At 43.3% G+C, this 12,808-nt stretch overlaps 2 protein-coding genes across 2 annotated transcripts in view; one reads left to right on the top strand and one right to left on the bottom strand.

The window, feature by feature from the left end:
- LOC113992955 (translation initiation factor IF-2-like) overlaps positions 1-5,275 on the bottom strand; it is a 28,249-nt gene extending 22,974 nt beyond the window's left edge. The window contains exons 1-2 of the mRNA XM_027730704.2: positions 4,675-5,275; positions 3,286-3,390 (exon numbers count right to left, since the gene is read on the bottom strand). Of these exons, the coding sequence (XP_027586505.1) occupies positions 3,286-3,390; positions 4,675-5,275 (706 nt within the window). The remainder of the gene's footprint in view (positions 1-3,285; positions 3,391-4,674) is intronic.
- The window catches only part of SLC16A7 (solute carrier family 16 member 7), an 80,113-nt gene continuing 71,746 nt past the window's right edge, over positions 4,442-12,808 (top strand). The window contains exon 1 of the mRNA XM_027730740.2: positions 4,442-4,660. The gene's annotated coding sequence lies outside the window, so the exon portion shown is untranslated. The remainder of the gene's footprint in view (positions 4,661-12,808) is intronic.

Genomic DNA, 12,808 nt, shown 5'->3' with positions numbered 1-12,808 from the left:
CAGGGAATCAAATTACTTCAGAGTCCTCATTCTACAGGCACTCACCGAGGACTGTATTCACTTTAAAAACCTGATGTCACTGCAATCAAAGTCAGAATAAAAAATAAAGTCATACACTAACTTCTAGTCTGAGGGCTCATGGTAATTTTTATGACCTTAAGCAGTTGCAGGCACTAAGCTGTATCTGAACTTAATGTAGATTGTAGGCTAGAATAACACAGTTATAAATGCATCCAGCTTATGTTCAGACTCTGCCCTGGACTAGAAAACACAAAACTGCAACAGTAAGAAAATTAAGATGCATACATGTGGTGGTTTGAAACTCCCAAGAATCCAATTTCTAAGTTCAAGCCCCTTCCCACAATTTGCCCCTGTGAGAGGGTTTAGTGATAGCATGGACTTGATATCTTCCTCACCTCATGTGGAGAGTTTTCAGACAAAACACAACTATTCGTTATTGGGGGAAGGGGAAAATATTTACAAATGTTTATTTACATACATATATATATTTACATTAAATTAAATTCCTCTTTTCCTTCAATAAAAGTCTAAGAAAAGAGAAAACTCTTTCTGTCACTCCTCAGGCCACAGTTCCTTCATTTCAGTTTTTTGTGGCACTTATTAGTATCTTTAATTTTTCTAAGGCAGCAGATTTAAGTACAGCAGTCAGGATTTTTGTTCTTACTTTGTGGAAATTCCAACCCCGAGCCTTCGGAGGATTTTCCTTGGAGACCTTCACTTCTCTTGGATTAGAGCATTTAAGGCAGCTTTCAGTTCAGTCTTACCAGAGCTCCTCTGCTCTGTCTCAGCTTGCCAGCATGATAGAAGCAGCAGCAGCAGCAGCAGCGGAGGGCAAGGCCACCTCCTCCTCATTCCGTCCTGGTTCAGCTCTCAGGATAACTCCAAGTTTTTCAGCTCCTTTCTCTCTCTAGCTGCTGCTGCATTTTGGGACTCCCTAAGGGTTTGGAAGTCCACCCCTCCTCTTCAGGAGGTCTCCGGGTTTTGGGAAAGTGATACAGTCTTACCCCAAAACAGCCCTGTTGAGTTTTCATCTGTTTTGTTGCCAGCTCTCCCTCCTGCAGGAACATCTCTGCGTCTTTCAGCCAGCTTCACGTTATCTTACTGCTACTGGCTATCTTTTTGGCTTTTAGCCACCGTTGTCTCTGTTCAGGACTGCTCCACTGTCGCTTTCAATGGCTTCTGCTGCTGCTGACAGTAAGGAAACTCTTCCAGCTCTTGATTATGGGACCCGGTCCAGCTTTGACACTATACTGGGTCTCCCGTAGCCTCAGCTGGGGGCTGGGGGCCCTTGGCCCCCAGAGGGGCTCACTGGCCCCCTGCTTCCTCCTGGCTCAGATCATGGCTACCTACCTTCTAAACCATCTTCACCACCTTCTCTTCCGTTTCTGTGGGTATGTAATTTCCATAGGGTGCATGTGGATTTTTGATTGGTCCAGTATTATCAGTGGGGCAAACCATTACTACCTCAGAGAAAAGGTTTTTCAAACCACCACAATACACCTTTCCTAAAGAGGGTGTTCTGAAAAGAGGTATTGAAAGAAGCTACGAGGCACATATGTATATAGAGAAAATGTATATGTCAATGTAATCATTAACATACACTAATATAATCTATATAGATGTTAATATATGCAGTATAATAAATCAAAATTTATTTGTAAGTACAGTATACATCAATTTGTATTGTATGTAGCACTGTTTTACATAGCATGCAGCATGTACTATGTAGTACAGCAAATACTGTGTATGTGATTTACCTTCTCAGAGATGTCACTGTGTAAAATTTATTGTCTATAACATACATAGTACAAATTTATAAATTTAAAAAACTGTACATTTATATCTATATAAGTATATATTTATAATAGTTAAGGCATACCAGTGGAGGAAATCATAGAATCATAGAATCAGCCCCATTAGAAAAGACCTCTGAGATCATCAAGTCCAACCCTTGATCCAACACCGCTGCGGTTACTAGACCATGGCACAAAGTGCCACATCCAGTCTCATCTTAAAAACCTCCAGGGATGGAGAATTCACCACCTCCCTGGGCAGCCCATTCCAATGTCTGGTTACTCTCTCCATAAAACTTTCTTCCTAATGTCCAACCTAAACCTCTCCTCACACAGCTTAAGATCGTGCCCTCTTGTCTTACTGCTGGTTGCCTGGGAGAAGAGACAGACCTCCACCTGGCTACAACCTCCTTTCAGGGAGTTGTAGAGTGATGAGATCTCCCTTGAGCCTCCTCTTCTCCAGGTTAAACAACCCCACCTCCCTCAGCCTCTCCTCAGAGGACTTGTGCTCGAGTCCATTCACCAGCCTCGTTGCTCTTCTCTGGACCTGCTCCACCACCTTGACATCTTTCCTGAACTGAGGGGCCCAGAACTGGACACAGTACTCCAGGTGTGGCCTCATCAGGGCTGAGACAGGGGAAGAATCACTTCCCTGGACCTGTTGGCCACACTGTTCCTGATCCAGGCCAGGATGTCATTGGCCTTCTTGGCCACCTGGGCACACTGCTGACTCATGTTCAGCTTCCTGTCAATCCAAACTCCCAGGTCCCTTTCTGCCTGGCTGCTCTCCTGCCTGTAGCAGGCAGGGGTTGTTGTGGCTAGAGTGCTTGGCCTTATTGAACCTCATCCCGTTGGAATCAGACCATTTCTCCAGCTTGTTCAGGTCCCTCTGAAGAGCCCTCCTGCCTTCTAGCAGGTCAAGACTTCCCCCCAGCTTGGGGGAGGGATTTCAGCACTAGTAGCTTTTCTTTGAAAGACTTTTCATCAGATTTCATCATAATTTACACATTTTTAACCCTGTAATTGTGGGCCTGCCTAGAAGAGTTTGGCCACGGGCATTGGTACCCAAGTTTTCTTTGCTTGCATGTCCAAGAGTCACGTCTTAGCATTTGTTCTTTCCTCCAACTGGTTTAGTGGGCCCCTTGTGGGTCTTAGTGGGCCCCTCAGTGGACCCCAAAGCCTGTAGTGCAACCTGCTGCCCGGACAGATACTGTGCCCGTGAGGATGCTGGGCACAGGCTCCTTTCATACACTTGCGTAAGAGATGACTGATACTGCTACCTAAATTAATGTAACTGTGACTTACACAAGCTGCCCTGTCAGTCACCATGTTTGTTTCTAAAAATGTCCCTGGACTCAGATATGTAACTCAAGTATTACTTAGTTTATGCAATGTCACAAAAATTATTCCAAACTGTTCAGTTTGTTTCAGGAAGAACAGTGTTTGCTGTCTCTACCAGTGAACTACTTACTGCTCCTTATGAGTACAGTGCCAGAATCTGCCCAGAGACTGTAGAGACCTGGCTGCTTTACAAACACGTGACAAAGTATTCTCTCCTGAATCTGAAAAACTTGCCCTGGAAACAGACAATACATAAATTATAACAATAACATTCTAAAGAATGAAGGAATGATAAAATGTTACATTACTGGTATCTACAGGTTTAATGATTATAGTTTAAAACAGAGAATAATTGATAACACTTCTCACATAAAAGGAAACAGATTCATAAGAAAAGGAGCCAAAGAAACCTGATTTCTGTTAACTCATGCTTCAGATGGCAGTCCTCTGTGGATGGATTCTTGAATGTGTAATGGGCATTGCCATTCATGTTGCCACTTTTTTGAAGGGTGACATGCTCCTTTCCAGATTATTTTTCTAAACATTTTGTGGCTGGTGCTAGCTAAGGGATTCAAATGTTATTAATGGAAAATAAACAGACAAAAATAAACTGCACAAGTTCAAGTCTTTCCTTCCTTCACTAGCAGATCAGCGAACTAGTACATACCCAAGTTCTCTCTCCTCTTATCCATACGCAGGCAGCCTCAGTTCCTTTACATGCCTGTAAAGATCCTACTCATAAAGCTCTCACTAACAAAGTGCGTGCAATAAAGTTTTTTTTAAATATATACTATGATAATCACATTTCCTTTTGTACGTTTTGCAACACAATATCAACGACCACAATTATTCCAGCCTCCTTACACTACTTTAAATATTGTACATAATGTGCAACCTTTATGCATAAGAATAGGCATGATGGTAAAGGTTTTAATAATGCAATTATATGATTATGTTGATCTCTTTCACTACAGGATTTTAGCCTTAAGGACAGAATTTCTGGAGAATGTAGCGGCTCTGGGTGCCGCGGGGCGGGCAGGTGGGCGGGGAGGACTCACGCCTGGCTCCAGGTGGCGCGGGGGCCCGGCCCTGCCCGCCCGGCCGCACCAGCGCGCTACAGCGCGGTACATCCCGTCCCGCCTCGTCCCACCCCACCTCCCGCTGGCGCTGGCTCCATCCCCTTCTCCACGGGCCGGGCGCCGCGCCCCCGCCGGCCCCGCGGAGCCGGGTTGGGCAGCCCGAGAGGCGTCTCCTCCGCAGCCCCCGCCCCCCCGCGCCGGTGCTGAAGCGTCTCGGCCGCTCCCCGGCAGCGCTCCCGGGACAGGGGCGCCCCGTCGGCCCCACAGCAGCACCCAGGCCTCCCTCCCTGCCGCCCGGCCCGGGCTCTCCCGCTGCCGAGGGCACCTCATGGAAAATAAATAAATTAATTCCCCCACTCGCACCCGCGGCAGGGAGAGGAGCAGGCGGCGGCCGCGAGATTAGATCCAGCCCGAGCTAGAGACCAGGTAACGTAACCTACCCGCCAGGAGGGAGGAGGAGGACGAGCAGCGAGGCCGCTGAGGTCGCCCCCACTGGGGAGGGCTCCGGGGGACGGAGAAGGGGCTGCCGCAGCCGCGGCGCGCCGCCGTGGCCCCGGCAGGCTGCGAGGGGCGGCTGCCCCGCGCTGTGCGCGCCGCACTGTCAGTCACACACACACACGAGCCGCCGCCCACGCAGTGATGGACGGACGGATGGATGGATGGATGGATAGACGGACGGACCCCGCGTGGGGCGCAGCCGCCGCCCTCGGTACCAAAGCAGCCACCGCAGGGAGACGCCGCACACCCGCCGTGCCCCGCTGCCCCGCGGGCGGCCGGCTCTGACAGCGGGGCAGGGAGGGAGGCGGGCGGCGGGGCCGGGCCGGGGCCGCAGCTCTGGGGGGAGCAAGGCGCGATCCCTCCCCCGCGCCGCTGCGCGCATCCCCGCGGGGCGGAGAGCACAGTGCCAGGGCCGCCTTTCGCCGCATCCCCGCGCCCTTCGGCAGCGCCCACCCCGAGCGGAGCCGTGGTCCGGGTCCCTCCGCCCCGGGGAGCTCCGCTGGGAAATATGGGCGGGGAGCAGCAGAAAACGTGCTGCCGCATTTGCCGTCATCAGAGACGGGCCTGCAAGAAGCTCTGTGGTCGAGGTGACCTTGGAGGAGGTGGATCTGGATGGAGCTACTGTTGCTCCATGCAACTGCAGAGCTGGTTTCCCTACTCTGGGCTGCTCTGAGCCCCACAACTCTAGCATTATTATCTCGAAACACTGCTGGCTTTAGTTGATGGTTTGTACAGGGCTCCTGGTGTAACTGGTACCAGAGCCAGGAAAATACTCCTCCATCATTCTCTTTACTTGATCTCTGCTAGCACGCAGTCCTTGAAGGGAATGGTCTGAAGAGTCTCCTTGGTGAGGAGCAATTGTCCCAGGTTCATGCTTGCTGAAGTGGCCTCTAAAAGGCAATGAGTTTTAGAAAAGAGTGAGAAGTTGCCCTGTTCATATTCCAGAGACCAGAGTGTCCCCAGGTGCGCCTAGAACAGCACGTTACCTGCAGTCCTGCAGGGTCACAGAACTGGTACAGGTTCTTCACTGCTTTTCCAGTGAGATGAATAGGATAACAAAACAAAACAGAGTAACATTTGCAAATAGCTGGACTTTCAGGTGCCATCCTACTCTTTCAGTAAAAGAGTTTTACTGAAAGTGTTATTGAAAGGTGTTTTGGGAAAAAGAGAGAAACTGAAGGAAGTTGATGCCTCATGAAGATGTCCTTTCTTCTTTGGTTGGTCTCCATAATAATCACTCCTGTTTCCATAGTGAATTCCATCTGTGACTCTCAAGTTACTAATCGAATAGTAATGAAATAGGTGCTTGCAGATTCCATTGGAGGATATTCTGCATATTCTTTTATGTACCAGTATTAAATATAGGAATAATGCACAAGTGATTCTCTTCTTATTTTTAAATCAGCTCTCTCCTTTCTCCTTCCATTATTGTCTGCTAACTCTGAATATTGTACTTGAGCATGAGTGCTGAATATCTGCTCCTTCTACATGGTGGAAAAAATTCAGAGAAGAGATTATACTCCAGATGTTTCTATTATTTGTGCAATTTATTACACAGCTGTAACTCCATGTATCTGTAAGGGCCCGGCTAGCTTAGTTTGCAACACAGTGTTTACAATGTAAGTGTCTTCAGTGCAAAACAGCCGATCATTTTGAATAGGCAGAGGGAGGCTGGGTATTAATGGATTTTGTTTTATGGCAGTTCTAAATAATTTAGGTTAATGAAGACTGCCTTATATTATTTATATGATGGAGATGTAGAATAGCTTAAATACTAACTGTGGCCTTCATGGAATGTCTTCATGGATGGTGGAAAACCAAATTAGCACAGGTAGGCAAACTCTTCAGATTGTGTAGTGACACACTAATCTGAACAGGTATTTTACATGTAAAGGAGGAGACTTTGAAATATTACAAAGGGAAATTAAAAAAAAAAAAACAACCAACCAACCCTGCAATGTAGTTAAATATTGAGACTCTGCAGCTGCAGTAAAAAGTGAAGGAATTCCGTTTCAGCAATTTCCACTGTAAATGAATGCATCATTAATAGTATATTAAAAAAAGTCTCCTTCCAGCTCCTTAACTTAATTCCATCTGTCACTTCTCTGTAGTATATATAGGACTTAAGCTCACTCAACTCTTACTATGGCAAAATCCTCATTTTAGAATCCAAATTTTATGGAGGCAGGAGATCCTTTGGGCAGCCTAAATTTATGGACAGGCAAGTTAAAGGAGAGAAAAGAGCAATTATTGAATCACGAGCTGGTGTTTTTTAAAATTGTTTTTCAAAATTGTTTTTCTTTCATCACTTTTCTGTGTTGGATTTGGTTCACTACATCATGCTTCTTTTCTAGTATATTTTTCTGACACTCATTGTTTTTCTTCATTTTAGAAAAAGTCCTCTTTAGTAACCTTTGTTTCTTAATTAAATTATCTTGTCCTCTTTTTACAATGGGCAGGTTGTTTTGTTTTCAGTTACTCTGGCTATTATTGGACCTATTTCAGTTCAAGGAAAGGGACTACAGTCACCTGATTTTATCTCCTACTGCAACATCACATGATGCTTTTGTAGAGATTCATTTTTCTTGAAGAGGATTTTGCTTTAGCAAATAGAATAGAATTCTCTATTAATTATATTCCTTAACACCATTTGCCAGAATTAAAGCTGTCAATTTTCTTCTGTGAGGATCAAGAATAATGTTCTTGGACCATGCTAATAATCTGTGCTGCTAAATGAATTTTGTTCCAAAGTTGGAATAATTAGAAAAATGTAATTATATTTTGTTTTTTATTAAAAAAGGGTTAGGTCATAACTATAAATCATTGATAGAGAATGTTACCAGTTTCTGTGTCTGTTTGTGTAATATATGTGGCATAATATTTGCCCAGAACCAAGGAGGAGGTTGGATAGGAAAATAGGAGGTCACTGACCACCTGTTTTATGTGTCAAATGAAAATGAGAAACTGGCTGAGTTCCATATATGCATCTCAGTCCAAACCTACATTCCTTGACTTGAATGTATTTGTGAGCTGTTAGGCCAACTTTTGTAATTTTATTTTGAATCTTGGGACATTTGAAGAAAAGTTTGCAGTATTCAAACAAAAGTAATTGGGTTATAGGAGTAAAGAGATAATATTCCATGACTTAAGGAGTAGAGGATGTTGGACAAAATGGCTGTGGAGCTCTATTTGGCTTTACAATCTATCTAATATTTTTTGTAGCTGTTAGTCTAATGATCAAATAATCAAAATAGTGTTAAACTCTTATTGAAGAGCAAAGGGCTACCTAAGCAGGTCACAGTGGCTGGCAAACTAGAAGGAGTCACATTTTGGTTTTATCTTTGCAATCTTAAGATTTTTAATTTGTAATATTTGTGTCAGGAAGAGGGAGTGGAGATTGATCATGTTCAGCTCCTTTTTTTGAAGATTTTATCTTTAGTTTTAGTTTATGCACTGTCTTTAGGTAGTTTCTTTATTCGTATCTCTTCAAGGTCAAGCTTCCAGTTCTGTGCTAATATTTTTTTATTTTCAGGACATGGTGCTTTCCTGTTTCATGACGCTTACAATAATGTGTCATCAGAGAGGTGAATGAAGAGCATTTGCTGATAAAAAATGAATAAGCATTTCCAAAAGTATATTAACGTAGATAGAGCACTTTCAAAAATTTCCAAAAATGAAGGAGGAAAAGAATGGAACCTTATCATAATATACTCTTTTCCTTTGTGGTTGTAAGACTTAAGATCTTAAGAAATGGAATTAATGTTAATTCATAAAATCAGAAAGTGCTAGAGAACAAACTTAAGTTAGATTATTTTTTTTTTCATTTGGTGCTGTTGCATTTTCTTTCAACTTGGTGTCATGAATATTGAATGTAAATTATTAAATATATTTCAGTTCCACCCAACAAGAAAGCAGTGCTCTGAATAATAGTGTAAATCATATAAATTGCCTAATAACTTTAGACTGTAAGGAAACTTGTACTTTAAGTCAGCTATCAACAAACTGCAGAATACCTAAACATTGTAGAAGTTCAAATATTTGAGAATAGGTGGATTTGACTTTCTTTTCATATGGTTACTATGAAAGATAAAGACAGCATCAAACCACATAAAATGGTCAAAGCATGAAACTCTGCAACTGGAGTTGTCCAAACATGCAAGATTGTTTTAACAGTGTTTGTTTTCTTTAAGCATGAAAATTTGTAGCCCCCAAAAGACTTCCAGTTGTTTTAACAGTGAGCTTGGTAGTTATTTCACTTTTGTCTCTAAGGTTTTCCAGTGGAAGACTGAGTTGTAGGTGATGAACAAAGTGTTGTGGGAACATTAAGAAAGCATGTTGCACAAAATAACTGCATTTCATGGCTTTTCTTATTTTGATATATTTTTTTAAACTTTAGTCCTTTAGAGTAAATAGCTCATCTTGCTACACCTTCTGGCAGACTCCTGCTTCAAGCATGACCATTGCGTAGTGTCCTTCCATTATGTGGCCTCAGTATTAGCAAACTGTTGGCTGTACTCCCAAGTTTGGCACCTAGGGATAGCACATATAACAAAGAGTTGTGATGGGATTCAAAATGTGTTTGGAGTCAAAGAACTTTAGCCACAAAGAACTTTAGAACTATGGAGCAGACCCAGACAGCACGCGTTGAGGAGGGGCAGGTCCTGTCTAACCAACCTGATCTCTTTTTATGATCAGGTGACCTGCCTGGTGGATGAGGGGAAGGCTGTGGATGTGGTCTATCTGGACTTCAGCAAAGCCTTTGACACCATCTCCCATAGCATTCTCCTGCAAAAGCTGGCAGCCCACGGCTTGGACAGGGGCACTCTGTGCTGAGTTAAGAACTGGCTGGAGGGCCGGGCCCAGAGAGTGGTGGTGAACGGTGCTGCATCCAGTTGGCAGCCAGGCACTAGTGGTGTCCCCCAGGGATCAATGTTGGGCCCAGTTCTGTTTAATATCTTTATTGATGATCTGGATGAGGGGATTGAGTGTACCATAAGCAAATTTGCAGATGACACCCTGCTGATAGGGAGTGTTGATCCTGCTGGAAGGCAGGAGCGCTCTTCAGAGGGACCTGAACAAGCAGGAGAGATGGTCTGATTCCAGCAGGATGAGGTTCAACAAGGCTAGGTGCCAGGTCCTGCACTTTGGTCACAGCAACCCCATGCAGAGCTACAGGCTGGGCACAGAGTGGCTGGAGAGCAGCCAGGAAGAAAAGGACCTGGGAGTTTGGATTGACAGGAGGCTGAACATGAGTCAGCAGTGTGCCCAGGTGGCCAAGAAGGCCAATGGCATCCTGGCCTGGATCAGGAACAGTGTGGCCAACAGGTCCAGGGAAGTGATTCTTCCCCTGTCTCAGCCCTGATGAGGCCACACCTGGAGTACTGTGTCCAGTTCTGGGCCCCTCAGTTCAGGAAAGATGTCAAGGTGGTGGAGCAGGTCCAGAGAAGAGCAACAAGGCTGGTGAATGGACTCGAGCACAAGTCCTCTGAGGAGAGGCTGAGGGAGCTGGAGTTGTTTAGGCTGGAGAAGAGGAAGCTCAAGGGAGACAAACTCCCTGAAAGGAGGTTGTAGCCAGGTGGGAGTCAATCTCTTCTCCCAGAAACTATCAGTAAGACAAGAGGGCACGATCTTAAGCAGTGTGAGGAGAGGTTTAGGTTGGATATTAGGAAGAAATCTTTTATGGAGAGAGTAACCAGACATTGGAATGGGCTGCCCAGGGAGGTGGTGAATTCTCCGCCCTGGACGTTTTTAGGATGAGACTGGATGTGGCACTTAGTGCCATGGTCTAGTAACCACAGCGGTGTTGGATCAAGGGTTGGACTTGATGATCTCACAGGTCTTTTCCAACACGGCTGATTCTATGATTCTATGGTTTGCTGTCACTGCAGTGGTGGTATTGACAGTGCAATGGTATACATTGCCTTCTGCATGTGTTCTGCAGTTTTACTAATAAAAATTAGTAAAATCAGTCACAGAACAGCAGTACATCATCCCAAAAGATAGATTTTTTTTCAGAGAAATAGATTAATGAAGGTTTTAGCATTCATACTTGCCACTCAGCAGTTAGACATTCTTGCAGTTTACGGTACAAGCAAAAAGGAGACAAAAAAAGACAAAATCTGAATTTGTCTCTTGTGTTAGTTTCAAACTCATAGTGTCAGCTTCAGAATTGTACTTCTCACTGCTTGTTTTCTGAAATCAAGAAATACCAAGAAGAAACATTTATTTTAAAGTATTAAAAACTCAAAGAAAAAATCCAAAAAACCCTCACCATTTCTGTGCTGACAAAAATGGCAAAAGCATGCATGCAAAATGCATATTTGATTTTTTAAAAACTTAATCATTTCCTACTGCATTGTATTTGATTAGTATTGCAGATAGAGAAATGTGCCTACTTTCAGCATGCTCTAACGAGTGGTTTTTTAAACATTAGAAATTAGATGCTTTGTGACATTCTTTTAAAATCTCTGGCATAAAAATATAAGTATTTGGCAGTGAGGATTAGAATTTTTGTAGTGACACAAGGCTATGTTCAAACTACCAGCTGTAAGAACCTGGCTTCTGAGAGACATAGCTGCTTTTCTTTGCTGACTTTATTGAGAGATAGAAATTTGAAACATTTTATGTAGGATGTTTCAAGAGTTTACCATGCTATTGAATTAAAATGCCATAGGAGTTGTGATAACTAAATTGAGCTCCTATAGTTTGCATTCTTAATACGGCCCTCAGGGCAAGTTCACAAAACAAAGAAAAAAAAGAACCACTTAATGATGCAAATAAGCTCCCCATAGTAATGTAGGTGTCTGATTTCTTAACAATTGGAATTGCTAAATTCCTTGCCAATTCTGCCTTTGCTGAGTATACTGTCCACTGAACAAATTTAACTGCTTTTGGATGCTCTGCCATGGATGGATTTGGGTCTGAATCGGGGTACTGGACCCTGTGTTCTCAGCAGTCCTTCCTGCTGATCTTAGAAGTGAAAATTGGTGAGATATAAACTGCAACCTGGAACTGAAGACTTGTTTCAGAGGCAGAAAAAAGTGTACATAGGGCAGAGACTCAAGCTGGATGAGCAAGGGAGTTGCAGTTGGGAGCAGGTGGAGAGAACAAAATAGACTATGGAGGGAAATTGGTGCTGGATGCTGAAGAAGGCAATGGGCCTATCATTCTATCACCAACCCATTTTTAGAATGTACATCTTTATAATAATTTGTACATAATATTAAACTAAAGGATTCCTTTCTACCCTGAGGACTTTTTAAGATCTCTACTCATTGTAGAGTAGAGATGGGATCCTAACTCCCCATCTTCCGTTAGACAGCCTCTTTCCCTTCTCACCAACACTACAAAAGGTGAATCAGGGGACTCAATTATTAGAAACCACAATATCATATTTTTAGCAAGGAATGAAAAAAGCTTGTGTATTTTTTTTACCTCTGGGTTATATATTTAAGGAAAATAGGTAGAAAAGAATATGCCGTAATACCCTGCATTTACAAAACACGGAGTATGCTTTGTATTCGTGAAGAATAAAGAAAAAAGAGATTCTGTTTTCTTGTTCTTATGCAGATATAATTATGCTGGCTAAGGTCATAAGGTAGTTTTTTGTTTTTATGTTTTTCTGATGTAGTTATTCAAAATGAGATGTTTTGATGTAGTTATACTGGATATGGGGGTGCATTATTTCAACTTAACTTATTTCCTCATTCATACATAACAACACTAGAGCATTATTAGTCCCATGCATAGACTGTGGTCTGTTTCGGTTTTAGCTATAGTAGTATAATGAAAGGGGTTGATAAACAAAGCTAATGAATATAAGGGCCAAGCTCACGTAAGGTAGAGAAATCCAGGAAGGGCATTTATAACTGACATCTAAAAGCACTGTGGTGTTTTCTCTCAGTCACTTAATATGTCAGTGTTGCTTGATTGGCATTTCCTCTGTTTCTGTGACTCCAGGTCCATGCTTGAGCATGCTTCCTCTGGTGCAGTTCCACTGGGTTAAAAGGGGTAACTCATGGTTTACACTCAGTAATGGCTGAAGAGATTCTTTTGACTGCTTCTCAAGACTTAGTT

The sequence above is a fragment of the Pipra filicauda genome, unplaced genomic scaffold (genome assembly GCF_003945595.2).
Source record: "Pipra filicauda isolate LSUMZ 115617 unplaced genomic scaffold, ASM394559v2 scaffold237_size1200389_pilon, whole genome shotgun sequence".
Lineage (NCBI taxonomy): Eukaryota > Metazoa > Chordata > Aves > Passeriformes > Pipridae > Pipra > Pipra filicauda.
The sequence above is the reverse complement of the archived record's forward strand: the minus strand, read 5'-3'. Positions and strand labels throughout refer to the sequence as shown.